Raw genomic sequence first — 26,836 nt, 5'->3', positions numbered from 1 at the left:
AAAATATTGTGGTTAATGTATAAAATGTTGAATAATATTGTGCTGTTGGTTAATGATTTATTTTATGTTGCCTAATTATGTATTGGAGAATTATTTTTAAATTTTTTAGTCTATTGTAACATTATGTGGTTGATTTGTATGTTGTATACGGTACTTGTATTGTTAGTATTTTTATATTTTGTGTTGGCTAATAATGTATTAGAGAATTATATTTAAGTTTTTAGCCTATTGTAGTATTATGTATTAGTTAATTATGTTTTGAAAATTTATAATTTTATTTTTTTAAAAAAAATTAAAATTTCGTAAAAGTCCGGGCTTAGCCCGAGGCCCGGCCCAAATAGGGATGGCAATTGTACCCGCAAACCCGCAAACCCGCCCAAACCCACCCGCCAAAATCCGCCCGTTGCGGGTAATTTTATCCGTTGCGGGCGGGTTTAGTATTATAAATTAAAACCCGCACATGGATGCGGGTGGGTTTGGTATTAACCTTATACCCGGTGGATACCCGCATGGATATCCACCAAACCCGCAATATTTTTTCCAAATATTTTTAATTTAATTTTAATATAAAAATGTATAAAGAAAATAATGTCATTAATCAAATTACCAAATAGCTAAAGACTCAAAGTTGTATATGTGTGTATGTGACCCATCTCTTATTCTAAAGTCATAACCTAAAGAAAATTAAAGGCATTTCCCTTCGAATTAGTGTTTGAAAATATTAATCTTAATTATTATTATAGGAATTGTGTTGGATGTGTGCTTATGGTGGTGAATGAAATGAATATCTTCTCTTGGAGCTTGTTTTAAATGATAATATGAAATGTAATTATTATTTTTAGATACTAGTTTGTGTTTTTTAAATGGATTTGTATAATTTATACTTAAATTTGAGAATTTGTGTTGAATTGATGTGGAAATTTTAATTTTTCATTTACATTGTTTAAATATAAAATTGAGTATGTTATATGAAATTTGAGGTTATTATTATAAATTTATATATTAAACATTTGTGATTTTAAATACGGAAACCCGCAAAAAATCCGCCGGATACCATTGCGGGTTTGGTAATTGTTAAAACCCGCTGCGGGTGGGTTTTTTTAAAAAAATTAAAACCCGCTGCGGGTTGCGGGTGGGTTTGGTAATTCAAATTTTGTGCGGGTTTGGGTTTGGTAATGGCAAACCCGCTGCGGGCGGTGCCCATTGCCATCCCTAGGCCCAAACCAGTCAAGACCCGGTCCGTCTAAAGCCCGCTCAACTTAGATGAACTTTGAGAGGACCTGAACTTATTTGACATTATATGGGTCTGGTCTTGGGCTTGGCAAAGCCGACCCAAACCCTTAAATTGCCAACCCTACCTAATATAGTCAAAAGTGGCTGCGGTTGTCAGTTGTCACGACTCACAAGATGAATGACTTGGTCATCGGATCGAAAAAAAAAATCAATTAAAGTCGGAAACCCGGATCCAGCTATCCCAACTTTGTCCTTTTCTGATTTGAAAAAGTGTTTCAAACGGTTTAAAATTTGATTGATTAGTTATTAACATTGCAGTCCTTATTGTTTATTATAAAATTATAAAAGTTAAAAGTTTTAAAATATTTACACCTATTAGTTTATATTGTTTAAGTTTTTAAACTTTGATCCATTAGTTTAATTTAACTATAATTTCACATAAAATTTTATAAGCACATGAAAAATTAACATGCGTAAATAATATTTTTTATTTTATAGTATGCACTTAATAAAGAATAAACAAATTGAATATGAATTAAGAATATGGGTTATTAACTTTTTAATACTTTAGAAAATCATAAAATTAAAAAGGCTAAAATTATAAAATAAAAACTTATAAAATGTATTAGGCAGTAACGCTATATTATTTTTGTCATTAAAATTTTTTTATTTTTTATTATTTTTTCATTTTTAATATTATTCCATGTGTTAGTTTATTTGTATTCTATAAGTACAATATGTTGATTTATTATAAAATGCCAACATTACCCTTTAAATGTAAGAGAGTTGTTTTTAATTTCTAAATGTAGCCAACAACATCATATAGAAAGAGAAAAAAGAAATTAGTTCAAAAGTTTTTGAGCTTTATGTTTTTTTAAGAATTATCCAAGTTTTTTTGCTTTTAAAAGTTTAGGCTTTTAAAACCATGTTTTAATAACAATTCGTAATTTGCGACTTCCTAGACCTTTTGTGGCACCTACCTTTTGCGACCATGAAAAGCGGTTGTGAAAGGCCACCATCCCTCTCGGCTATCTAATCGCTCAAGTCTATTGTTAAGCAGCAGTATGAATTCCTTTCAAATGCCATTTCATTCAAAACAGGACTTAAATGTAAAAATTTGAAACCTGTGGTTTTATTTTAATTTTACACAAAATATCGAGGACTGCTAAATAATTAAACCATAAAACGACAAATGTGTTGGAGTGTTTCAACAGTTGTAACATAGTTTTTATCCGGGAAACCTCCACCTGCTAGTTTCTCTCGGAATCTGGGAGACCACGCGCACGTGGTATGGTATTATTGGGAAGGCCAAAATTACCATTTCTTTCAGATCGACCCTCCCCTTATTTGTTTATTTATTTATGTGGTTCATATTATTTTATTTTTACCAAAACCGATTTGAGTTTTTTTTTTTTAAATTCAAGACAATAACAATTATTTAAATAAATGATATCAATACAATTTGTAGCAATTAATCCATCCCAATCTTACACATGCATTTTGGATCTTTGCTTACAATTAAATTAGTGGGTATGGCTAAGTTAAATTATATGTAACTTACATTGAATAAAAAAAATATACTCAATAACTTAAAATATATTGATAACCAAACAATGCTTGAAGTTTTGGACACCACTCTTGATCAGTTGTGTAAATTATATATAACGTAATTTAACATGACTCGTAATAGAAGCTGATGTGAAGGACATTGAGCTGTCTATTGATCTCCTCCCAAGCTCTCCAAACATTCTCTTTCTCTCTTCATTTCGATGCCGCGATGACCCTAATTAAGTTGCTACTTGCTAATATGAGAAAAGAATATACACTAAAATCCAATAATTTAGTAAAATGGAAAAAAATCTCTTAATTAAAAAAAAAAGAAAAAGAAAAAGATTCAATCCTCTCCTTTTCCTCCTTTGTTCTTCTCCTTACTTCCACAAACTAGTTGAAAAAAAAATATTTTAATTATAAATAAAGTGGAAAAAATTGGCTTGACTAATCCTAGCCATTCATTACACAAAGATAGAAAAAATAAAAAAATAAAAAGGAACGGCTCCTTATCGTTTGAAAAATACATATGGATCTCTGTACTTTTTTAATTATGAAATATGTTGACATTCATCCACCAATTTCATAAGTTATTTAACTCGGCCACATCTAAGTAGAATCATCAAATGAATAGAGGCATTAAAGTCCTAGACAACGCGGTCGTGTTATAGTTGCCGGCGGAGGCTCAAGGAAGCTAAGACACAAGTCAACTGCACATGTCGAATCTTGAAGAAGATTTGCTCCCCCAGCTTCTAGATACAGTTGCTGAATTGGAGATAAGCAAGATTTCGGATGACGAAAATGCAGCTGCAGGAATGGAGAACAAAGAGCGAAGCATGAATGCCAAAAGGTGCGTAATGTTAGAATGAACATTTTTTTTTTTTTTTAGCCAAATACTCTCTCATAGGCGCTGAAAGCTCACTTCAGAAAAATAATAATAGATAAAATTGGGGTCGCAGGCCCTGTAACCTCACCCAAAAAAAAAAAAAAAAAAAGTTTCTCTTGGTGCTCACTGCTCAGTTTGTATTAATTCTAATACTCAGCCAACTTTTTCTTCCTAAAAAATAATAATAATAATAATAACAATCTTCAAACCCTTATGAGCAAGATTCCTTCCCCATTTCTAAAGAGAAACAGACACAGGTTATAATACAGATTCTGTAGTAAGATTTTCCTGTTGCCAGAGTAGCTATCGTGGTTTATGGGTTGTTGATAATCTGCTTGCGAGAATCTAACTTTGGTGAAAATTTTAAGTGGTTTCACGTGAAAATTGACCTTAATATTACATGAAATAAATGCAAGTATGATATGAAAATAAATATAATAAATAAAATAATATATATTTTGAAAAATATTTCGAAGATGAAACAAATATATTTAAAGTCATTAATATATTTTAATTAAAAATAAAATAATTAATTTTATTTTTATTTAATATTTCATTTAATTTAATATTTTATTTGTTATATAACTTTAGAGTCAATTTTTGAGTCACTGTAGGCAAAGGACATAATTATTAAAGTGGGTTTATGTGATAATTGTTTTGAATCAAAGGACTACCTGTTGAGCAAATCTTTTGAGATCTTGTCTCCTCTTATCTAAAATTTATTTGAAAAGAATACATGGACCCCAGCGCTTTCGGAAAACCATATTAAACTTCTTATGTTTCGAAAGATAGAGATAAACCTCGTTTATTAGTAAATCCTATTAGTTTACAATTTTTTTTTTTTTAAAAAAAAGATCATTCAGTATATGAGCAGTGATAGCAATCATTATGGGCGACTGTTTCAGTCGCTGGTTTCTTGTGTTGACATGTGTTTTCTTTTTTAGTTCATTTATGGCTATTTAGTTTTACCATAATATCCTTATTAAATCTTCCTCTATGAAGCTTTAATTTAATAAGTTCTTATGAAAATTTTTCTTTTCGGAAAAAGTTAAACAAAAACCCAGCTTAAGAGATGACTATCCTGAAATTTGCAAGTCTTCTAATTTTTTTTTTTTTTGTGGGTGTTATACCAAAGATTTTATTTATAAGTAGATCTAAGCCCTTTTTGAATGGTTGAAAAAATTGGAGCAATTTTTTATTTGGTGGGTATTTTTGTTGGGGAAGAATGAAAGTGGTTTGAAGAGTTATTAATGATTGATGGGTGAGAGTGGATTTGAGAGTGAGGATAATGACCATTGATGACATGGAGAAATGGAGTGAGTTCAGTGAGACAGAGAGGGAGAGGGAGAGGCGTGAGGGCTCGAATGGATGGAGGAAAATTTGAGGAAGAAAAGAATGAAAAATGGATTTGTAATTTAAAAATGATATTTTTGTTATAATGAATAAAAGTTTGGAGTCTTACGTAACTCAGTGGGGGTGAAATTTTTAAACTAATAAAATTGACACGTGTCTATATATAGAGCCATGACTGAGATACTCGCGGTCGCTGGTGTTCGTAGCACTTCTCTTCAGTATATTTAGGGATTGTTTATTTTTTGTCCGAAATTTAAATTTTACTTATTTTCAGACATTTACAGTTTTCAATTTGTTTGTTTTTTATCTCTTATATGTAACTATAGATGTTTAGATCTAAATGAAAAAAGTTAAATATTTGGATTTTTATATAAATGGCAAAATATGTGAATAAAATTTTAACATTCTCTCTTATTAATACCCATATTAAATAAATTTATTTCCAATTAAATAAGTTATTCTTTCATTTTTTTATCCCTTTTTTTTGTTATATGAATATATTCAGCTATTTTTTTGGTGAACAAGAATTTTAAATATAGTAAAACTTTAGGTGAGTGTATTTTATAATAGGTTCATCTTTTTGTATTTATATTTACAATTTTTATAATAGATTTTAAATTTTATTTATCTATTAATTTTAATTAAAATGATTAAACAATTCTTCACTGGCTTATGTAATTATCAAGAAAAAAATATCAATATAATATACTAAAAATAACATTATAAGTATAATTTATTAATGTAAAAAAATACATGTGTTAGATATATATTTTATTCTTCATGCTTTGTTAAGGAAAACATTATCAATTTTTTTTTAACTAATCAAATAATTCATTTTTTGGATTTATTCTATTTTTAAAATATTATTATTATAATTAATTAGGCAAGAATCTAATTTAATTTTTTAATACTTATTTTAAAAACTTTTAAATATGCATGTATGCGAAATTTCTCTACTTGGGAAGTCCACGAAATAACGTGCGGATTCAGTATTTTACGACCTAGCAAAACATTTTACCAATAGTGTAAATTAATGAACCTATATGTTATTTGATGTTGACACTCTTAGGAGAGAACCAAAACTATATATAGTTTTTCTTTAGTGTGGGCATTCTTATTTTTTTCATGTGAACACGCTGTTAAGATTTGTGGTTTAATAGAGTCAGTGCAGACACACTATTAAACTTTACGATTTTATAGTACATTAAAACATGACTCTATTAAATCGCACGGCTTAACAGCGTATACGCATTAAAAAAAATGAGGGCACCCACTCTTGAGAATGATCACACACATACACACACGCCTAAATTCTCTCTTGCAAACGCCTGGGCAAAAGACAATGTTGATTCAGTACTTTACAGTCTAATAAAATGATTTACATTAGTGTAAAATAATTAATGATGGCGTAAAACACTAAATCTATGTGTTATTGTATTATCTAGTAATTTTATAATAAAAGAATCTCTTACTTCAATACTAAGACGTAAGGTAAAAGATAAAAAATACAAACTTCAAAGTAGTATTTTTTGTCTTATAATATATTGAAATCTTTTTTTTTCTTTTAACTTGTGCTCTTATTATAAAATTATTCTCTCTCTCTCTATAATACCCTAATTTTTCCTAAGGGTGTTTTAGTCTTTTTAATTTCTTAGTGATCTTTTACCTTAGTGTAAAAAGAACATGATGCCTTGCCTTTCCCATTAAAGAGAGAGAGTGATCAGTTGAGAGAAAGAAGGAAAGAAGAAGAAAAAGAAAGAAAAGAGAGAAAAGAAAAGAAGAAGAAAAATCTTCTTCTTAATTCGGCCATGAGCAATACATGAAACCAAGTTGTGTAATTTGAAATGAATATTATGCTGAGAGATGATTGGAGGTAAATTTCAGTTGAAGACTTTCATTAATTGTTTTAGAGAAGAATGATTAGATAATTGTAGTGGAAATAGAAAATTAAGATTTTGCATAACATGTGATGACAATGAATTATTTCGAAAATTATAGTAATTTGTACGAATTGATTTTGACTCTAAATTTTGGATAGGCTAAACTAGACATCTTTAAGAATGTTCTCAAACTATTTTTGAGATAATTGGACAAGAACTCAATTTTTTTAAAACGCAAGTTTGAAACCTGAAAATTTTTATTTTAATGAAGAATATGAATTAGGAAGTTATTTTAGTGAAGAAAAATCTTCTTCTTAATTCGACCATGAGTAATACATGGAACCAAATTGTGTAATTTGAAATAGATATTATGTTGAGAGAGGATTGAAGGTAAAATTCAATTGAAGACTTTCATTAATTGTTTTAGAGAAGAACAATTAGATAATTGTAGTGGAAATAGAACTTTAAAATTTTGCAGAAAAAATACTGACGATGAATTATTTCAAAAATTATAGTAATTTGTACAAATTGATTTTGACTATGAATTTTGGATAGGCTAAACTAGACATCTTTAAGAATGTTCTTAAAGTAGTTTTGAGCTAATTGGATAAAAACTCAATTTTTTACAAACACAAGTTTGAAACCTGAAAATTTTTATTTTAGTGAAGAATATGAATTACGAAGTTGTTTTACCATAGCTGGAATCTTTAAAAAATTATGAAATTTGGAATAACGATTTGTCTATTGTCTAGTATGTCTGCGGAAATTTTCATGATTTTAGAATAAAACAATAAATTGTTTTGTACTTTAAAACAAGTATGTTCAAAACAAAAAAAATTATTTGACATAATTGATGATGTTTGAAACGTAAATAATTTTCAATAGCTTTTTAAGGAATTAAGCTATGAAATTTTACCAATGAATTTTTAGTATGTCAATATATGTTATGTAAAATTTGAAAATTTTCCAATAAGTTAATAATTTGTTAAAAATCAGAGAACATGAGTTATTCTATTTTGAGGATTGAATAGTAAGAGTATTTGAGGTTGAGTTTAGGAGATGTTTAAAATGAGAAATTTAAAGACATTAGAATTTATGATTAGGACTTGATTATATCTTATGAGAGTTTTATTATTTATTTTTTTAGATCGATGATATCAACACGCATTTGTTACATGTAGATACCAAGATGTAAGTAAAGTAGACTTTTAAATGAATCACAATAAACAATATGTATACGTTTAACATGTTTGAAAATCCTATTTTTGATATGTATGGATATGCATTTATATGTTTCTGCCAATGTGTTTATGTGATGTATTGTTATCTGTTGAGCATGATTATGTATATGGGCATATGTACGTGTGAAAGTTCATCAGCATAAGCATGAACATGCAAAGCTTTTGTAAAAAGTATGTTTATTAATACATTTGTAATTTTATGATTGATACCTGAACTTTGTTATTATATTAAGTTTTATGAGAGCTTATATAGGGAGTCATCTCTTGAAGTTGTGTGGGAGCCCCATCTTGAGACTATGTGGGAGCCACTTCTCGAAGGTCGATGTGCCGCAAAGTGCTACACATAATGCAAAGTGCCACATGTATTATATATATTTTATTGAATGAAAATGTGAAAGTTTGAAAGTGACAGAAATAGATTTTAATGAATTTATTTTACAGTACTTTCAAAAGATCTGGTGTATCATACATTTGTATTATATAGAAATATATATGTTTTTTAGTATAAGTAAAATTAGTTTGCTTACTGAGCTTTGCACTCATTATAATTTATTGTAATTTAGTTTTCACAAATCAAGATTGATTCATAATGAGTGAGGAAAGGACTTGAATTGAGGATGATAGGTAGTTTGGCAAGTTGTTAAATTCTTCCACTGCAATTTATTAATTGTGTTTGGGAATTGAATTTTTAAATGATTATAAAGAGAATTTAAAGTGTATATGTGATATGTGAGTAGATTTGCCCTTGGAGTTCAAACCAGAGTGTTACAAATGAATCACAATAAACATATATAACACTCGGTCCGAATTTTGGGGGCAAATCTACTCGTGTATCACAAATATACTTGAAAATCTCTTTACAATCATTTAAAGATTCAATTCCCAAACAGAATTATTAAACTACAGTAGAAGAATCTAAAAATCTACCAAACCATCTGTCATCTTTAATTCAACTCCTTCCCATCACTCATCGTGAATCAGCCTTGATTTTTGAAAATTGAATCATTATAAACTATAATACGTACAAAACTCAATAAGAAAACTAATTTTACTTATACCAAAATACATATATATTTATATAAAATGCAAATAGATAATACATTGTAATCTTTTGAAGACATTGTAAAACAAATTCATCAAAATCTCTTTTTGTCACTTTCAAACTTTTACATTTTCTTTTAATAAAATACATATCATGCATGTGATACTTTGCAGTATGCATGGCACTTCATGGCACATTGGCCTTCGAGAGGTTGCCTTTATATAATCTCAAAAGGTGGCTCCCAATGCAAACTCTCATAAAACTTAATACAATAAGAAAGTTTACGTATAAATCATAAAATTACAAATGTAATTAATAAGCATACTTTTTATAAAAGCTTCTCATGTTTATGCATTTGCCAATGAACTTTCACAGGTACATATGCCCATGTACATAATCACGTTCAACATATGCAACACATCACATAAACATATCGGCAGAAAACATATAAATGCATATTCGTACATATCGAAAATAAGTTTTTCAAACATGTAAAACATAATATATTCTTTATTGTGATTCATTTATAAGTTTACTTTACTTACTTCTTGGTATCCATATGTAACAAATGCCTATTGATATCATCGACCTAAAAATCAATAAAAAAAATCTCATAAGATATAATCATAAATTTCAATGTCCTCAAATTTCTTATTTTAAATATCTCTTAAACTCAACCTCAAATACTCTCAATATTCGATCCCCAAAACAGAACAACCCATGTTCTCTGATTTTTAATAAATAATTAATTTGTTGAAAAAATCTCAAATTTTACAGAGCATATGCTGATATACGGAAAATTCATTGGTAAAACTTTTCATAGCTTAATTCTTTCAAAAACTATTGAAAATTATTTATGTTTCAGACAACATCAATTATGTCAAACAATTTTTTGTTTTGAACATACTTATTTTAAAAATACAAAACAATTTATTGTTTATCCTAAAATCATGAAATAGACATATTGACAAATCACTATTCCAAATTTCATAGTTTTTTAAGAAGTCTAGTTATGGCAAAATAATTTCATAATTCATGTTCTTTACTAAAATAAAAAATTTCCAGGCTTTCAAACTTGTGTCTGAAAAATCGTAATAAATTGAATTCTTATAAAATTAGCTCACTTCAAAACATTCTTGAAGATGTCTAGGTTAACATACCAAAAATTCTTAATCGAAATCAATTTGTATAAATGACTATGATTTTCAAAATAATTCATTGTCAGCATATTTTCTGCAAAATTTTAAGTTTTTACTTCCACTACAATAATCTAATCATTCTTTTCCACAACAATTAACAAAAGTCAACAATTGAAAATTTTCTTCAATTCTCTCTCAACAGAATATCTATTTTAAATGACACAACTCGCTTTCATGTATTGCTCATGGTCATACTAAGAAGAAGATTTTCTCTTCTTTTCTTTTCTCTCTTTTTCTTCTTCTTCCCTTCTCCCTCTCTCTCATTAACAGGAAAGACAAAGGCATTTTATTCTTTTTATAGTAGATACAAAGATTACTAAGAAATTAGAAAGTACTAGGGGTGGGCAAAAAAATCGTAGTGTTAAAAAAACCGAACCGAACCGACGGTTTTTTCTAATTCGGTTCGGTTTTTATTTTTTTAAAAAACCGAATATACCGTTTGTAAAAAAAATTGAAATGTCGATTCGGTATTCGGTTCACTTAGCTGAACCGAAAAATCGAATACCGAACCGAAAAACCGAATTATTTTTTGATTTTATTCAAATCAAACATGTGTTAATAATTTTCTTCAAATCAAACATGATTTTATTCAAATCAAACATGTGTTATTTCTCTTTATAACATTATGATTATGTTTATATAGATGGAGTATTGGAGTTTAGTTATGTATTTTGAAATTTTAATATTTCATATTTTGGGAGTATCTTATTAATAGTTAGTAAGATATTAGTGATAAAATGTGTTTTGAATACTTTGTATTTATTGTTAATATTTGTAATAAAATTAGGATAAATTAATTGTTGAAAAAAATTATTACATTCATGAGGCTCAATGGACTAAAAAATTAAAAATTCAAAATAAGCCCAATAGGCCCAAAACCGAAAAAACCGAACCGATCCGAAAAGAACCGTTTGAGTTCGGTTCTTATTAAGTTCGGTTCTTATTCGGTTCTTTTTATAAAATAACCGATTTAAATCGGTTTACTTAATTTCGAACCGAACTGAACCGTGCCCACCCCTAGAAAGTACCCTTAGGAAAAATTAGAGTATTATATAGAATCTCGGTGCCGGAGCTGAAACTTTGGGCGGTCCACTACACTAAGCGCATGTGAAAATGTAGAACAAGATCATCAAAAGTTATATGATTACATTTAATTCAGTGATGGAGAGTGAACATGCTTTCCTGAATGATTGAAGTTGTATCCTCAATGGCATACACCGAGCATTTGAGTAAGAGATAATAAAAATTCATGCTAATCCTTCCCACAGCTCCCTTGAAGTCTTACAGTTGATAAAGGAGGTGAGAACACTCTGCATCAAGGGAGAAAGCACTACATTCGAACAAAAGTTAATCATTCATCTTTGTTTGTTTTTACAAAGTGTGTGTGACTGTATTGCATTGACGCATTATTAGAAAATTAAATTGAGGTGGAGCAATTTGGGAACATTATATTTCAAGAAAAAGGAAAAAAATTTAAAATCTTTGGGCTACTCTCCTCACATCATTCAAAATAAAGAATTAAATAAAAGTACATTTTAAAGCTAGTAATTTCTTCTTCTTGTCTTCATATCTTTTTTGTATATGAAATTGGTCTTTTTCTCTGAAACCGATTATTGATGGATCCTTCTAAACCTGCCAGTAGTGATCTCAGCAAAAACGACAATAAGATCAATGAGATGAAGCCCATGAATTCTTCTCAACCTTCAAGCAGGCTCTTAGATAGCAAAAATGAAGATGAGATTGTTAAGATGAAGCAAAAGGATTTTGCTCAACCTTCCAGCAAACTTGTTGTTGGGAAAAAGGAAGATGAGATCACTGAAATGAAGCCAGCGAATGATCCGATCATTGAAGTGAAGAGCCATGAGAGACAACAAATAAAACAGGTGAAGACTTCGGAAGGTAAGACGAAGATAAAGGAAAAAGAGTCTAATATGGTGCTATAAAAGCATTGCTCTATTTACTGTTGCTTGCCATATGTATAGGAATAGTATCACTATTAGTTAAAGTATACACATGATAAAAAGTGAATGGGATAAGAAATGCTGGAGGAGCATAAAAGACTTTTCCTTTTTTATCTAACACTCTTTTTACTGATTCAGTAACTAATAGATATACATGTGCATCTATCTATCCGTACATATATATAGATTGGTTCAGGGAAATGGTGGAGACTGGCGTTAAGGTGGATCTTGGTGAACACCCGCAGCTACGCAGGGCTCTAGTACGGAAAGATTGGAAAGAAGTAGAGCGTTTCATAAGCGAAAATCCGGACACATTGTATGCCAAATTTACAGAAAGTTGTGGTACACTTTTCCATTCGATGGCTAACATTAATGAGGACGAAGCCCACAGGCTTTTGGATGAGTTTCTGGACATGATCTCTCCACTAGATCTAGAAGAAACAGATACCTCTGGCGGCACGCCGCTAACCAGTGCTGCAATAGTTGGCAATACAAAGGCTGCGAAAATCTTAGTGAAATATAACAAAAATTTGCCAAACATGAGAAACAGAATAGGTCAGTGTCCAATTCACTGCGCAGCAAGGAGTGGCCACAGAGAAACAGTTGAATATCTTCTATCAGTCACCGGAGTAGAGGAAGAGGACTCACATGAGAAGTATTCAAACCCTTTTGCCGGCGAGTGTGGTTTGAAGCTGCTGGAAATATTGATCGAATTTAATTTTTTAGGTCAGTATACATGCAATACCCTTAGTAGTAATATGCATATATTCTAAAATTTGCTTCACCATATTAAAAACCACATGCCCAGGGTCTGGTGTAATATCTGACACATATGGTTTTACTGATCTTAAACATCTTAAAACTTAATCTAAGATATTCATTTTAAATAATGTATCATATTAATTCCGTCATCTAATAATAAATCATGTATACTTATCGGTTAACTTTGACATAGAAGGATTTTCTGTTAATCTTTTTTTCCTCTTTATTTAATAAGTGGTTAAGATTGAGTTTTATATTTGCCTTTTCACTTTATTTACAATTAAGTCAATTGTTTTACTAAATTATGATGGTAAAAAGACAAAAAGATAAGGGGGAAAAAAATCCTTATCTGCTTGGGCAATTCCAAGTTAGCCATTTTATTTCTTATAAAATTTTCTTATATCACATCAAATTTTATGGTTTATTCATTATAACCCCCACTGTTGGCCTCTTCAATTTTATAATTTGTCTATTGTACCCCGTTAGACCAAAATAATCCTTGTTTTGCCACTACTGATAAATAATTTTTTTGCACATAATCCTTTTGATTTTTGTCATTTGTCCATGAACAGACATAGCTTGCAATTTATTGAAGCAGTATCCAAAGTTGGCCCGTGATAAAGACCATCACAGACGTATCATTCTACAAAAGCTGGCTAAAAAGCCTAAGGGTTTCGCGAGTGGAAGTCGGCCTGGATATTGGAATCGCTTCATCTATCATTGTAGGTGGCTACAATCCTTTTGATCACATACGTATACATTCATACATACATACATATATATATATATATATATATATATATATAGTTTTTCGATTTGGGATCTTAAAGTGCAGGAAAAGTCTGAGAAAGCTTTAAAACCATAGGATTTTAAAGGCTTAAAACTTAAAGCACTTAAACCGTAAGGTTTATGTGTTTTCCTAAACTTTTCCTCACTTTAAAATTTTGGATTAGAAAATTTCTATATATATATAGTTATTTTTCTAGTGAGGGCATCCTCACTTTAACAACAATGGGAGGATGCATACTAAAATACAAAAAAAATACATATTTTAATACATTAGAAACTGTGATTTTTGTCTATTAGTGGCATTTTCACTTTGTTAAAATAAGAATGTCCTCACTAGAGAGTTATTATTATTATTATTATTATTATTATATACAAATACACACATATATACTACTTGTTGATGCCAAAAAATGACCTCAACAGCTGAATTTGTTTTCTTTGGGGAATAACAGCACGAATCCAAGCTCAAACGTCACTTTGATCGCAACTTTCTATACCTGCCAACCAGAAAACATGGTTAGGATACGCTGGTGGAGTTCCGGCATAGACTCTCTGATGCTTAAGTCAGAAATTATATATAAGGAAAGAAAAACGAGAAGGAAGGATTGTGAATAATTTAAAATCAAGGAATTTTTCCGATAGAGGTGTTGGAAATCTCGTAGGAAATAAAGAGGCTTTTAGATAGGTGATTTGTAGAATTTTTGGTTGATTTTGCTAACCCCCTCCTCTAATGCCCTCTTCCGCTTAAATAAGCTCTTGGTCGTGGGTGGTTACCTCATTAACTTCAGCCCACTTTTTTCAGCAGCTGCAAGTGGTTATCAATTGTAGGTGGTTTAAGAAATCATGGCATACAACTTCCCTAGAAATTAGGCACGTTCTCTTTGCTAGCAATTTTCCATGTCAAGCTAATTCTCAAGTCAGACAAAAGAATTTTGAGGTCGGACTACCTTACTTCCAGATCGGACTGGTGAATTTTTGGATCGCTCATATAGGCTTAAAGTTACTCTCAAATCAGGTCGTTTACCTCAGGTTGTACTTGTAAATCAGGTCGCCAACATAGGTTTCAGGTTGTACTTATAAGGTCTGCTCAACGACAGTAAATTTTGAGTAGATTAGGGTTGGCTATATTTTTAGACACTATTAGAAAAATCCAACCCGAACACCAGTCCCCTAGTTTTCAATACCAGAAAGTCATTGCCGGTTGGAAACTAATTATTCAAAAATAGAAATTGCAAATAATAACATACAAAACATGTCATCATAATTAGGTTGTATAAAACAGTTGATCTTATAACAAAATTGTGAAATCGTCCACCTTATCGCTGCTTATATAATTTTACAAGTTAATTGCCATGTCTTTACATGCAGGCGTTAATCCTGTGCAAATAGAATATATTCATTCTCCTCAAACCCAAAAGACTGACTTTTATGCACCCGAAAATGTCAAGGGAGACGCTGAGAATCCAATTCAGAGACCAGATAGCTCGACTAAATCCATAGCTCTGAGGATGGCTACTACATTTGGTTTGTGAATGTTCCTCATTAAGCATATATGTAGCTAGAAATCATTAATAAATTATTTTAATTAATTTGCTTATTTACAATTCATTAATTATTATTCTGTGAACCTCACAGGTGCATTGAGCCAAAAATTGCACATTGTGTTCTGGAACGCCCTGGTGCATCTTGGTAATAATTAAAAATTTAGAATCTCTTCTCTTGAATTGAATTCTTTCAGGGAAATCGACTTTTTATTGACTTGATTTCAGCAACATGCAGCTCCGAGTATTAAAGACATACACGATACAAAGTTAATGCACAAGCAAACCGTTGAAATAGTCAGAATGATGTGTGCCGGAATTAAATGGAATTTTGGGAAAGCTTTAGAGATATTAAAGATTGGGGATTTATGAGATAGTCAACGAAATCATGAAAGTTTACTACTCTTCACTTTGTTTTGTTGATGAAGACGGGAATAACCTGTGCATGCTTGCAGTTTTGTATCGCCGGGAAAAACCGTTTAAGCTCCTCCGTCAAATGCGTGGGGCAAAAGTTATTTTTGTAAAACAGCCAGGACAAATCTTTAAACAACATCTTGCACTTAGCCGGACGGTTAGTGCCTTCAAGTGAAGTCGCTGGTGCAGCATTGCAGATGCAGCGGGAGATGCAATGGTTCAAGGTGATGAATATAACATAAAAGACTAATGGAAAATTTTCTAATTCGGAAATAAAATTCAGGATTAAAATCCCAAACAAGTTGACAACGGTTTGAACAGACTCTCAAAATGTTCAAAATGTTGTAAACCATTTGACAACATTGTGAAAGTATGTTTAAGCAGTTATCAGTTTGTCTAGGATTTTATAAATTTGGGATTTCTGGACTTGAGAACAACTCAAAGACTAATTATATCCTATATGATATATATAACAAAATTTAATTTGTTTCAGCTAGTAACTAGTAGCTAGGATCTATTTGTTAAATAAATCTCATTACCACCTCTAATCCGCTTTAATTTTCTGTTTAGGCCGTGGAAAATTTAGTCCGTCCTTCCTTTCAGGAAATGCACAATGCTTCCAATAAAACTCCGAGAGAGGTGTTTACCGAGACACATAAAGAATTAGTTAAGGAGGGTGAAAAATGGATGAAGGACACAGCTCAATCCTGCACGGTTGTAGTTTCTCTCATCATCACAGTAGTGTTTGCCGCAGCTTTCACCGTACCGGGTGGCAACAACAATGAAGGGATACCCAATTTCTTGCACGATGTACCTTTCATAGTATTTATCACATCCGATGCGCTTGCACTCTTCTCTTCAGCCACTTCATTGCTGATGTTCTTAGGCATCCTTACTTCGCGTTACGCTGAAGAAGATTTTCTGGTTTCCTTGCCAAGGAAGTTAATTATCGGCCTTTTAAGCATGTTTTTTTCTATTGCAGCCATGATGGTAGCATTCGGTGCAACCATTTACATAGCTCTATCCCAGCCGTGGAAATGGGTTATTATTCCAATTTCTCTACTTGCTTTTATCCCCGTAACCTTGTTTGCTTTGTTGCAGTTTCCTCTTCTGGTTGAAATATTCTTGTCCACTTACAGGCCTAGCCTTTGTCGATCATTCAAGTATGTGTAGGACATCTTCATAATAGCCAGAGCTAATTTGGCTCAGTGCCATGCTGGATTTCGGAGCTTGATATGTCGTTTTGAAACTCTTGATATGAGTAATAAAAAATCCACTAATGTCATGATATCCGTCAAATTTTGACTACATCTCTCATGTAGGGAATCAAAAGGTTGTCTAAAGATTTTTTTTTCTCTAATTTTTAACAAAAAAGTAATAATAGACATCTCAAATCTTTTATCCTAAATTTTATTTTAAATAATGTGTCATTCATTAAGTAGTTGATAATTCTTTACAAGATTCAAGTGGATTAATAGTATTATCTCATCAACCAATTGATGATACTACATTATTTGGGATAATTTTTTAAGATAAAAAATTTAAAATGTGTAGCACTCTCTTAAAAAAATTGTATGATCTTTGCTTCTTTATTGGGAAGTCAGTTTTTAAGTGCTGTTTTCCTTTTTTATTTTAGTTAGAATTCTTTTAATTAAAATTTTGTATTATTTACAATTCACGTAAAAAAAAGTCAACCCTAGTTGTTGTCAATTTTTCTTTTGCTTTTAACAATTGAATAAAGGTTTCTTGTTGTGAGTAGAAATTATTTGTTCTAACCAATTTTAAATATCTACTTTTTTGTTAAATAAATGAGGGGTGTCCCTTATGATAGTGTTGTTGGTAGTCTCCTTTGTCTGTAATGGTGCGCTTAATAAGCCTAGAAGTCGCTTGTGTCATGAGTTTGGTCAATAGATTCACTGCAGATCCTGAAAACTAGAAAAGAAGCATTGATCAGATGTTACGACATGGGCTGCTCAGATATTCGGGGGATCTCTTTGGTACAGTAATACTTTACGCAGTTAAAATGACTAAATTGTATATTTAGACAAAAACAGGTCATTGACAGTTACAGAAGGTATCATTACCTTATTTAATGGTGTTGTGGGCTGAAAAGCCTTGCTTCAGCATGTCGTACCTTTATCAACAACAGAGGCAGACTATATAGCCATCACACAGGCCGTGAAAGAGGCTTTGTGGCTTAGTAGATAGAGAAGTGTTGGAGTGTTTTGTGACGGCCAAAGTGAGATCCAAAACAACATGAGAGGATAAGACACCAACAAGGATAAGTATAGTCTAAGGATCGGTTGTTCTGTGGAAGATTAGCGTTGAAGATAATTAATCCAGTAGATGTGCTCACGAAGACAGTTGCGGTGACAAGGTTTCAGGAGTAATTAAATCAAAAGCATTTGAACGAGTAATTTGAATAAGTGAAGAATTGATGTTGATAAGGAATAAGCTGATTTTTGAATGAAACTAAAACCAAGGTTGAAATTTTCTCGAGTTAATTCAAATTCTTAGAGTTTTATTTATTTATTTATTTATCTAGGCGGTAAAGTTTATTTGAGTAGCTATGCTAACATGGGTAACCCATGTCTTCAAAATTCTCGAGGGTAAGGATTTAAGTCCCATTATTTTTTTTATTAATTTTTAAAATTAGATGGAGGTAGAACTCCCCCCATCAATACAAGTGTGGTAAATTCTCTTTATAAATTTTTGACGTTATAAATTTGAGTTATGCTTCAGTAGGTTTGATCTAAGATTGTCTCAATAGATTTTTCAAATTTTTTTGTGTGTAAGTAGTTGCCCCCAAGGGTGTGATTGAATAATTTTCAAATAATTTTATTTAAATTGTGGTTACTTGTTTCAATAAATTTGATATAAGTTTCTCTCAATAGATTTTTTATTTTTTGTGTGTGCGTAAGTACGTAGTTGCCCTCAAGGGTGTGACTAACTACTTAGATTTTATTCTTGAGGAAAGTAGGAGACTAAAAAATGAATTTAGACTTTGCCACCCACTTGCCTTTATTGAAAAAAAAAGGTTGTTATCCTTTAACTATAAGAATGGTGAATATCAAATGACTACAAAAATATTGGTATGTATTATTTTACTACTATATATTTCGAAAATCTTTTATTTTATTATATTTTTTTAACATTGTTAGTCCAACGCTAATGTCATGTAGACATTAAAAATTTAAAAGGGTAAAAGTTTCTTTAGATTAAAAACTAAGATAAAATTTAAAAATTACAAGCCAATATAATAAAATATAAAAAATTCGTGAATCCCAATTTTGCATCATCATCATCTTCTTCTTTTTCTTCATTTTTTTTTTCAAAGACAGTGGTCCATCTTCTTTGAAAAATTATTGACATTGTTGAATGAATACAACTTACAAGCCATCCATTGTGTCATGGCCCAAGCCTCCACATGGCCTGCCCTGGCCAAGAGAGTGTGAATTTGACGTCTAAGGCCGCACGGCATAGCGTGGGTAAAACTGGACTGTGACAATTGGCATTAAAGGATGTCATCTAAAAGAAGAATTAGTGCCTATTTAGTATGACTTATTTAATGGTTATAAGTGCTTATTTAATTCCATAAGCTCTTATTATAATTTTTATTGTTGTTTGATTTTTTTTTAGTTGAGCTTTTAGAGCTTAAATAAATTATTTTACCTCTACTAGTAAAAGCTCAAATTTTAAGCTTTTGTGAGTAGAGGTTGAAAAGTCTTTTCTAAATGTTAAAATATACAAAATATCCTCTAGTTATTTGACAATCTTATTTTATTCTTTTCATAACATAACTTAAAAAACATTGTCTGTTAAAGTAATTTCATAGATTTTTAATAAAAGCTTTTATTGACAACCAAACAACTAAAATTTTTTATGTAAAAGCTTTACTACTAAAAACTCTACTTAAATAAATTCTATTTAAAAAAATTGTACCAAACGAAACCTTAGAGGAACTCCTATAACAGTCGTGGGTATATAATTTTTTTCTTTTCTATAACTTATCCCTAGGGATACGTGATAAATTTAGAAGTGGATTTTACATAATATTTCTCTGAGATTTATTTTTTAATTGATGAGTTTGATTTAGTTATGGAATAATGGTTTTATTATTATTAATTTGAAGGATTTGATGAAATAGAAATTAAGATTGATAGAAATAAGAAAGCATATTAATTTTCAAGCTTTAATGGCAGTTTCAATTTGCTATCTTCAAGCTTTAATGGCTGACTTCAATTTGACATCTTGATGAGAGCAAGATTAGCAGTTTAGCTAAGGGAGATATTTAATTACAAGAATAAGAAATTTTGGAAGCGAAGACACGCCTTCTTCAGCTAGGTTTGATTTTTTTATTTAATTAAAAACTTAATTAATTTTTAAAGTAGGGGCATGTTGGTAGTTTAATTGTTAACTAATGGTCAACTAATAGTACTAAATGATAAGGTTGAAAAATAAAAAGATTTTATAAGAATATAGTAACAAATTGACAAAAATTAATACTGTCATTTGATATTTTATAATTTTTAAGGCAGCCAAATGATAATAACTCAGGAAAAAAAATAACAGTTAATATCTATCCCATTTTTAAAAGTATTGTAACACATCATTTTACTACTATTGCATATATTTACAAAATTTATTATTTTATCATAATCTATTAACACCATTAATTGACCAATTAGTTGATTAATAATCACCAATTTCATCTGTTCATAATTTTTGTTGTCAGCAAGAATAAAAGTATTACAATATTAGAAATTAAAAATATAAACTAGCTACAATAATCAATATGAGCATATGGATTTAATCATTAGAAAAATTGAATTTAGGCCCTTTTTATAAATACCTATGAATTATCCATAATTTAAGGCTATTTCTATAAATATCTAAAAAAGAATTAGTATTTTACTATGCACCAATTAGATAAAGGAGTGTGATGCAATGAGAAGTCCAATGAAACAACAAAACAAATAAAATAAAATGGAATTTGTGGTAATACCAAAACCGTAATAGAGAATAAGAGCAAAAGCTTAAAGCCTGTAATCATTGGAGAAGGGGAAGCCACACAGAGATGGGAATTTCAAGAAGGAAGCCCCTCTCTCTCAGGGACACTCTCAAGAAACCTTCCTCTCCAAAGGTTTCACAGGTGCCTTTTTTTTTCTCTTTCTTTTTGGTGTAGGGTTTTTTTTTTTTTTTGGTTAAATTGTGTTTAGATATTGTTAAATGATGATGTGATACTATGAACATTAGAGTTTGATGAGGTCTGTCGACTCAAATTTTGATTTTTTTTTTTTTTTTGCACGTGGGTATTGATCACAAAAACTTGATCGAAAAATAAGAACTTTTCCATGAAAGAAACAGAACCCATGTTGTGATTTTGTTTTTGGAGTGTTTCTTTGCTCATATGACTGAGTATTTTGTACTTTATTTTATTTATATAGGGTCCTTCAGTAAATTAGTTACTTTTTGGCGTTTAAATGCTGTGAGTGTTGCAATTTTGACCAAAAAGGCATATTTAATGCTTTGAATTTTTGTTGATAAAGTTGTTGAGCTAAACTATAAATATTTATTAGGAAACACAGGTAATAAACTGTAAACTTTGTTATGATAATTGCTTGGTTTATGGTATTCTTGCTATATGTTGAATGAAATTATGACATGATACTCCACAAATGATTTACTAGTTTGCTAAGAGACTTCAGAGTTCTTTGGATTACATGGGCCATTAATCTGGAGATTATCATGAAATAAGATTTTCGATATTGTTTTTGCACTTTGGTAAACCTGGTGAATATTTGGAGAGTATTGATTTTCTCAATCAAAAAATACAAATCAGAAGGTGGTGGATGCATAGATGTATATGATCAAGAAAATTTCTGAAGTCGTCGACACCCAGATAATGGGTTCTGATTGCTATAGATTCTTTCTAGAGTAAGTTAAGCATTTAATATGTTACACTGTAAGCTTGATTACTCAGCACAGTCAAGAGAAAGAAATTGAAATTTTAGCATTAACCATTATGAATTAGCCCAAAATTGGTGCATTTTGTTTTTTTATTACCCCCCAGCTCCTTGTTTTTCTCTTTCTTTCTTACACACTCTCTTAAGTTTTGAAGTGCTCACGACATACATTCTATTGTGCTTCTGATATGATCAATCTGGTATTCCTTTTTATTAGCTTAAGTAATTGTTCTATTGCTCTTTGTTGGTTTGTTTTAAAATTACATTTCATTTTGTTCTAGTATTTGCAATTCTTTTTTCTCGTCGTATAATTTGATGACTACTCGTCAGAACGAAGATGCTGGACTGGACGAAAGTGATTGGAGAACTCAGTTGGGGCGTGGAGCACGACAAAGAGTTGTCAACAGAATGTAGGTGTTTATTTCTTCTACCTCCCAGCCATAATCTGTCTACTTAAGGAACCACTATTAACTTTCTCGTGTTATCTTTTGATGTTTTGTCTCTTGATAGTATTATGTGGTGGTGATTTGAGTGGCAGATAATCTAATTTGCTATATTTTTATTTTGGATACATGTGGCTTAGAAAGAAAATCAAGTGTGGAGTTTTGGTGGCCAAACATAAAACTCAAGTGTGAAATTCAATCTGATATGGTTACGCCATATAAGGTGATATAGCATGCTGTGTCGTTTCTCCAAATGATATGCATCCTTGTTGAAAGTAGTTTGTACCCTATGGGCCAGAATGAGCTTAGTAATGTCAAAAGAATTGAGGTGGCTAAGAAAAACAGCTTATCAGTTGTAATTCAAGTTACCCACTTAGTTGTATTTTGCATTCAGTGCTCGCTCAGATTGTGATGGAAGTAGTAGAGGCATTGGTGAAAAATAAAATAAACTTTTAAGGTATGTTTGAATGCATGTGGTAAACCTGATGGATACATCATATGACCATCTTGATGTGTGATTGAGTCTTTATTCTGGAATTATGTGGTTGCTGCAAAGGCGATTGGTAAATGCATTCTTTCAAGGTTGAACACATGTCTACACAGGCCAAATTTTCCCCATATTTGGTCCTTTCAGCAGACAACATAATAAGCAAAAGATATCCAAATTACTTTTCGTTTGACAATTCAGCTCCTGATGATATCATTAGAAAATGTTTAAAGGCCTACTATTATGAGCGACTTTTGTCATTACAAGTGCTGCAGTGATAGACATTTTGGGTAACCTGTTGAAACCCCTTTTGTTTGATGCTGACTGTGCTTTAATTGGCTACTTATAAAGCCTATTGCCCAGAGAAATGCACATTAGTTGGCACACTGCATAAGACATTTTGGTTTTAGTGGCCCCTGCCTGCAGGCCTGCCTTCGCTTGGCAAAGATGCAGTAGATTTGGTCCAAGGATTTAAACCGTTACAGAATTTCTAATAGTTTACTTTAGAAGGTTATGAGATAAAATGAATCAGTGCGCCATACGGATGGAGGATTTTCTCATGAATATCTAGCTGATCAACTCTTGCATGGCCAGTTACTAACTAATTATTCTTTTACATAGATTGGTAACATTGAAGCGGCATGTTCCTTTTTCCGGTGAGGAGAGATTACGCGAACTCATGAAAATTGCTGCGAGGTTTGAGGCGAAGAATTATGCTATTGCTATGAGTGAGGTACGTTATGTTGTTGCATTCTATAAATTTCATAAAATATATACATATACACCAAAATTCAAAATTATGCACTTTTATTGTTCCTTTCCGAAATTCTTACTTAGATTCATCCACACCCCCCCCACATTGTTTTCTTCTTCTGTGGTTTTGGCAACATGACATGGAGTATTAGGAGATCTAAAGTTCTAAACTTATCTCAAATTTCAGTCAGATTATCGGCAGAGAATATCCCTGAAGATGCATCAGTTGGATTCACGGTCTCAAAATGAAATGCCTTAGTTCTCTGCCATGCACCCACTGCCAGCAGTGGCAGCAGATTCCTGGTCCAGGTAATAACCATGGAATTTGAATATTTGCTTTTATCCAATGCAGTTGTTGAAGCTTCACCCGCAAATTAACTCATATTAACAACATTATGCTTTTTGACTTGTAGAATTTTTACCTTTATTTACGCTCTTAACATAAATGCAAGACATGGGATGCTAGACATTGCAACTTCTTAAATCCTTGCACTAGGGGAATGTCTATGTTGGCGTATTTTGTAAAATTAAAATCATTTGGAATACCTAAACTTGTATGAACTATTTATTAATACATTCTTACGTACTTTTCTTTGTTTGCAGCATGAAATTTCTGCCTCAATGATCAAAGTCAGAACAGCTTTTAGCTGGAAAAGCTTACATGAGTTACAAAGCTTAGGAACAATTGATAGATATTGTAACTAAGTTTGATCATGAGAAATTTGAAAATGTATATTGAAGATTATATGGATTGGAAAAGTATAATCTTATATTTCTTATTAATGTGTGTTTGAGAGTGCGGTAAATTGTCATTTAATGAATGGATTCTGAAAATTATATGTTAATGGTGTGTTTGGAAGTGCTTAAGCATGATTCAGTTACCTTAATTACGATGTTTAAATTCATAAGAAAAGAATTTGGGTGCATTTTAGGTATACTCTTTATCACTTTTGGTACAAATTCTTAGATGGTTGAAGCTTTTAATGCTTATCTTAATTTAGAATATGTCTTCGAGCATATCTGAACTAGCTGTGTATGCTTTTGGTAGTTAGTCTTTAGTGAATGACATTTCTCATCCTTATCCAAACTTTTAGAAAGTATTGAATAAAATAACGCACGTAACATGATATGGTATTTCTTTGATGTTAATGTCTTGTGAATTCAAGAATACGCATTGAAGAAGGTCTATATAATAAACTTGTATATTGTTGTATAACTTTGATTTTATTTCGAACTTAAATTTTAAATATTTATTGGTATAAACTTGACCACGACTCTGAATATAACATACATAACTGATAAATAAATTTTAGAATATGTTATTTTTCATATGCGCAATGGACCAACACATAAATTTAACCAATAAAACTCACTTTGGGAGGGTATAACACCTTTACAATGGATATATGAAGGAGTTATTGAATGGCAAACTTGTTGACTTAATTAGTAATTATTATAGTTTCTTGTTTAAATTTAAAAATGGGCTTACTCAGGAAAAAAAAAATTAATAAAATAGGGCAACTTAAGTATCTTAAGATTAGCCGGTTGCTTATTAAAAAAAAATAAAATAGATTAGCCGGTTGGGTTGTTGTTAGATACAGTATCAATTCATACTTGTTGTCTGATTTGACTTGTTTTGTACTTTCGTCCATTTAACATAACACAATCAATGAAGTATCACTTCTAGTAGTATTTCAATTTTAATTTCAAACGGGCCTTAATATATTTTGTTATAAATTTTTTTAATAATCAGTTAAATTTTGTTATATATTACTTGAAATTTCTAATTTCTTTTTTCAGAAGTCCTAATCTAAATAATAGTCCTCATAAACGATAAGTTTGAGGAAAAAAAGAGATGGATTATAAAAATAGTCAATGATTTAAAATCATAAGGAGTAATGATTGCCAATTATCAAACTAACCAACAACAAAAAGTACTTTGCCTTAGAAAGATGAATTTCCGTAATTTCACAGGACTAATAATAATCTCATGGCCCTTGTACAATTATGGGATTTCCATATAAAGATATTTTTAATTAGAATAAGTATCTAAAAAGAGATCAAGTTTATTTATCTTCTTTATTGTTTAAGAAATTATTAAAATAAACGCCTACCAATCCTCTACCATACTCTTATGCAAAAAGATTGAAATTCTAAACTTTTTGCACCATTAAGACTTTATCATATCCATCCCACTAAGAAATTTTTAACAGACATGTTATGCCCTATTTAATATGAAATTATACATTTGACTTGTTGAATTAATTATTTCATTAACTTAAGTGTAAATTTTTGTTAAAAATATCTCATATATTTATATTTTTAGTCCAATTGTAAAATTTAAATTAAGCCCAAATGCCCAATTGAGTAAAATACAATAAATATTTAAAATCATATTTTAACTTTTCACGATTTTGGCACTTTGTGCCTTCCTTTAAAGGCCAAAAGTCTTGATTTCTATCTAAAACTTTTGATACTGACATATAGGCATCACTATTTTTTTTTTGGAGCTGAATGGCAGTAGAGGAGAACAAAAAATAAAATTTTAGAAACCCAGAACACTGGCAATTGTAAAATGTATCAAATATTGATATATAATTCTTATAGTTAATTTTTTTTGTTATTTTTATATGTTTTATTCCTTACATTTTATACTAGTAAAAATTTTAACCTGCATGAATTCAATTTTGTTGCTATACCACTCTATCCTTCCAACACCCACTACATACAAATTTTATTAATTTCTCAATTCATTAATAATTTCTTAGAAAATTCTAAAAGTTATCTTGAATAAGTTTTCAAAAACCGTTAGAAACTTTCTCTTAAAAAATTCTGATATATATTAATCTAACTTTCATTAATATTAAAAAACTTTTATTTTTTATTTTCAATAAAATGGATTCGAAATCACAAAATTTCAAACGGAATATTGTGGTATGAGTCACGACAATACGTGGCAATCGTATATTAAAAGAATTGAAAATTAGAAGAAAAACTTGAAATTAAAACAACTAAAACTCTAAAAGTCCTTAATCACATTTAGATCCCTGAACTTTAATATTATTTCCTACACGAAGAGAAAGTGTGTTGATTGTACAATACATTTTAGTTTTTATATTTTATGAAAACACAAATAATAATTTTATTTCAACAACAATTATAGTAATAAGAGATTCAACGTTACGATAGATTTAAGCACACATCATTACAATTCATTAATGGTCGTATTTGTTTTATTACACTAACGAATATGAGGATACAATCCGCTGTCTATAATATATTATAATTATATTAGAAATATCTTTTTTAATTTTTACTATTTGTCTTTTATTAATAGA

At 30.4% G+C, this 26,836-nt stretch overlaps 1 protein-coding gene and 1 pseudogene across 1 annotated transcript; both read left to right on the top strand.

Moving 5' to 3' along the window:
- The first annotated feature begins 11,998 nt into the window (after positions 1–11,998).
- LOC18037212 lies at positions 11,999–17,022 on the top strand (annotated as a pseudogene).
- Positions 17,023–20,788: 3,766 nt separating this feature from the next.
- Positions 20,789–24,343, top strand: LOC18037195 (mediator of RNA polymerase II transcription subunit 15a). The gene is made up of 5 exons (XM_006427436.2): positions 20,789–21,001; positions 22,146–22,225; positions 23,367–23,478; positions 23,686–23,807; positions 24,102–24,343. Exons 1-4 carry the CDS (start codon positions 20,927–20,929, stop codon positions 23,755–23,757), a joined length of 339 nt encoding a protein of 112 aa, XP_006427499.1. The 5' UTR covers positions 20,789–20,926; the 3' UTR covers positions 23,758–23,807; positions 24,102–24,343.
- The last annotated feature ends 2,493 nt before the right edge of the window (positions 24,344–26,836 follow it).

This window comes from Citrus clementina, unplaced genomic scaffold, assembly GCF_000493195.1.
Source record: "Citrus clementina cultivar Clemenules unplaced genomic scaffold, Citrus_clementina_v1.0 scaffold_7, whole genome shotgun sequence".
Lineage (NCBI taxonomy): Eukaryota > Viridiplantae > Streptophyta > Magnoliopsida > Sapindales > Rutaceae > Citrus > Citrus x clementina.
Note: the sequence above shows the minus strand (reverse complement) of the source record. Positions and strands in the feature narration are given on the sequence as shown.

What these genes read in the sequence shown, in the direction of transcription:
- LOC18037195 (XM_006427436.2), top strand. Translation starts at nt 20,927, where the DNA reads ATGGGAATTTCAAGAAGGAAGCCCCTCTCTCTCAGGGACACTCTCAAG. An exon ending in CAAAGAGTTGTCAACAGAAT is followed by an intron (nt 22,226 to 23,366) that starts GTAGGTGTTTAT and finishes TCTTTTACATAG; the next exon opens with ATTGGTAACATTGAAGCGGC. An exon ending in ATGCTATTGCTATGAGTGAG is followed by an intron (nt 23,479 to 23,685) that starts GTACGTTATGTT and finishes CTCAAATTTCAG; the next exon opens with TCAGATTATCGGCAGAGAAT.